The sequence below is a fragment of the Armigeres subalbatus genome, chromosome 1 (assembly GCF_024139115.2).
Source record: "Armigeres subalbatus isolate Guangzhou_Male chromosome 1, GZ_Asu_2, whole genome shotgun sequence".
NCBI lineage: Eukaryota > Metazoa > Arthropoda > Insecta > Diptera > Culicidae > Armigeres > Armigeres subalbatus.
Genome location: NC_085139.1, coordinates 156,317,429 through 156,321,277, shown reverse-complemented (window position 1 = coordinate 156,321,277; position 3,849 = coordinate 156,317,429). Strand labels below are relative to the sequence as shown.

At 38.8% G+C, this 3,849-nt stretch overlaps 1 protein-coding gene across 1 annotated transcript in view; it reads left to right on the top strand.

Moving 5' to 3' along the window:
• The first annotated feature begins 433 nt into the window (after window positions 1-433).
• LOC134206655 (protein max-like) overlaps window positions 434-3,849 on the top strand; it is a 23,001-nt gene continuing 19,585 nt past the window's right edge. Inside the window, exon 1 of the mRNA XM_062682382.1 lies at window positions 434-464. Within this exon, the coding sequence (XP_062538366.1) occupies window positions 434-464 (31 nt within the window). The remainder of the gene's footprint in view (window positions 465-3,849) is intronic.

Here is a 3,849-nt window from a genome sequence, read left to right as displayed (position 1 = left end):
TTAGCATATGACCGGTTGAATTTTCGATACTGAAAACACGAAGAGGTCTAATATATATGTATGCATGCCCGAGCAGCACAAGTCAGTAAAAAATGGTTACAGCAACTTGATTGTGACTGAATCTGGTTACATATGAGTTGCAGTAACTAATGGGGAACATGCGTGCTGCTAGGGTGTAGCTATCCATCCTGGCTTGAGTCTTGCTCTGGATATAGTACAGTCGAATTCAATTACCATTTTGCTGTATGAAGGGTCAAAAACGGAGATAGGGTTCGCAAGCAAAAACCGCGGAATATAGAGAATTTTCTTCCAACAGTGTAATCCAACAATAACTAGATTCGCAATACTTTTTGAGCTTCCCGAGGGATGGCTTCTTAGAAGAAGGGCGCGTCAAATCAATTACAACTGTGGGGCAGTGTACCCGTCTACATGGATGTTATGGTACCAGTTTCCCCTCGACTCAGGTAGGTACTCCAATTCCATTGTCTTCCTGTTATACCCTCAATGATCCCCTGATGCTCCCTCCCAAACCAATTTTATAATATAACTAGCTATATGTACCCGGCAATGCAATAGTCCAATAGTCGAGATCTGTCCTGGCCACGTTCTTGCGAATGCTGAGGAAGGGGAAGGATGGTTAGTTGGACACCTACTTAAGAAAGATGCAGAGAACTCTACGACCTCTCATAGGTGCCACTGGAGGTTTTGGGATTGTGTGGGAGGTTATAACAGTAGGAATCGTTTTGGTAGAACGTGAAACACAGGAAGAACTAATATAGAAATATAAAGTATGAAAGGGACGAGCCGGGAATTGAACCCACGACCTCCTGCTTATAGGCAGAAGCAGTAGCCACTAGACCATCGAGCTCGTCCTCTGCAGCTTATCTATATATGTATATATAAAACAAAGTTTTTTTTTGTATCTTTAGCCTCCTTACTTTTAGCCTTCGGTAAAACAAAGTTGGCATTTGTACGCCCGCGCATCACACATGAATAAGGTGATTATAGGATGAAGCCAGAAATCGGCCATTTTGTAAACCACGTGCTTTTCCAATATTTTTTTCAAGATCACGAGATGAAAGAATCATAACGCGTGTGAGGCTGAAATAATGGAAGATCGTTTGCTTAGTTATGCTGAACAATCATAATTTGAGTTTCGGCACTGTACGAAAACTATTACGCCAGATTTGGGTTTTTGGAAATGTATGTAAATAAGCATGTGGTGAATTTGAAATTCACCACGGGCTTCATTCTATAATCACCATAAACAGCCCAATTTTTATTAATTTATATTCGTTTTCTTCTTTTTTTACGAGGAAAAACGTTATGATGAAACTGGAATGCTTTCAAAATCAAAACTCAATATTTTCAATGAAATGATTTTTCGTACAATTTGCATTGAATTGAGCTTCGGTATTGACGCGTGTTATACGTCGGATCCTAGGCAGATCATGTCGAGGTGGTGATGGCCTGGCTGACACTTGAAAAAGTTGTTCGAAGTGCTCGAAATCTGGTCAATTGGGTCGGTCAATAACTGACTATTCGCGTCTTTAACAGGCATCGTTGCATTCGTCTTCGCCCCGCTTAAGCGTCGTGAGATATCGTAGAGTAGGCGAATGTCCCCGGTTGCGGCGGCTCGACGTGAGCGTTTTGCTTCCTTCTCAAGAGCCGAATATCGTTGACGGGCTAAGACTTCGGCTCCTCTGGTTTTTGATCGCTCTATCGCGGCTTTGGCTTCTCTTCGCTCCTCTATCTTCCTCCAGGTCTCATCGGTGATCCATTGTTTTCTCTGGTTGCGCAGTTCGCCCAGATTGTTCTCGCTGGTCGCGATGAAGGCATTCTTGATGGCGGTCCATTGGTCTTCCACGCTACCACCTTCCGGAATATCTGCAGCACGCATCTCCAGTTCTTCAACGAAGGACCGTTTCACCGTGGCATCTTCCAGTCGGAGTGTGTTGAATCGTCGTCCAACTATTTCCTCTTGCCGACGAATCCGCGCAATGCGCAGGCGTATTTCGCCGATGAGGAGGTGATGATCAGACGCGATATCGGCACTACGTTTATTCCGTACATCAAGAAGGCTCCGTTTCCATTTTCGGCTGATGCAGATGTGGTCGATTTGATTTTCTGTAAAGTCATCACGGGAGACCCACGTGACCTTATGAACGTACAATTTGCATTGAATTTTAAAATTTTGATCATCTTCTATCTATAAATATAAAACAAAGTTGGCATTTGTACGACCGCGCTTCACACAAGAATAGGTAGACAGCCCATTTTTTTGCTAATTTATATTCGTTTTCTTCTTCTGAAGAATAAATGAAATAAGGTACACTGGGGGAAGTGGAAAAAGAAAAATCGATAGTGCATGTTTGAATTAGTGTAAAACCAGTTTAAATGATCTAAATGCGTTCAATCAAAATGGGCTATCAAAAACAGTCAATTTTGCATCAACTGTGCGGTAATTCATACCATTTTGGTCGCTTGAAGTTTATGGAAATAGATTTTAAAATTAGGAGTTGTTTTTCCACTTTCCCTAGTGGGATGGGGTAAGTGGAAAACCCATGTTACCTTGAACTTCACTAGTGATGAGTAGTTACATATAACTAAAATCAATACGATAATTGCTCTGAGTATCTTTTCTGGAATAATTTCATTATTTTAACGGAATAGATCATCACGAAATTCTCGTAATAGCTAGGGAAGGGCTGGTTTTGCCTTTTCGAACACTAAGTGTACGTAAAATCTATATGTTCGCCCCAAAGATGAACTTTTTAAAGGAAAAATGGGACTTACAGGGTTATAGACTAATCAACTTGGTTTAACGAATTGAGATAATGTCTGTATGTGCGTATTTGTTTGTTTATGTGTGCGCAAAGCACGTAGAAAGTTATCAGTTATTCTTAAGCACTTGTCCTTAGCCAATTTGTTCCCAAAACAAAGGCATTCCACGGCGAAATTTGTTATGAATAAAAATTAATGTGAATTATAGAATGTATTTACCTATCAGTGCTATTTTTAACTTTCTTATACATTTTTTTTCATATGTAAAACATTTGAAAGGTATCAATACCGATAGGTGGATTTATCAGGCTTTTCTCATTTATATTAGTCCAATCACCACTGGATTCACAATGATAACAAAGAAGAAACATATTATGATTCACAGCTATCGAAATAAACCCTGGAGGAAGAAAAAATTCCGTAATTAGAACATTATCCACTTCCCCGCAGTGTTTGATACCTGGGGTAAGTGTAAAATCTTTTAACTATTTGCTTCCTTGGTACAAACCACTACCAATTTAATGGGGTTAGTTTAATTTGTATTATAAGGGTCACCTGTGATATAAATTCACTGGAAAAGGGACAATTGGTGCAAATAGGAATTTATTTTATAAATGCAAAAATCAACTTTTCGTGAAACCTAAAATTACAGTTCAAGCGTTAACCGTGTTAGTGTATGTATTATACAAATTTCAACATAGTATTAGTGTGAGCATCAAAATTTATTCTTGCATAATGTTATGATCTGGTAAACACTGTAAATTATGTACAATTCCAATTTTTCTAGTCGATTATTATATATTAAATTGAAAGTCCAAGTCCATCCAGGCCGACAATACGTAATTACTTATTACTACGACATTCATAAACAAACATGAATGTAACTAACAAAAAGTTACGTATTGCTAACATTAGCTAACTTTTATATAGTATTCCTTAACGATTTCTCGCAACAAGTTTTATTCGACAAAGCAAAGGGACAAAGCCTGTCACATTTAATTTGATCACGATTAACCGTTGCGTTTAAAAGTTATAAAGCAAATGGTACATTTAAGCATATTAGCA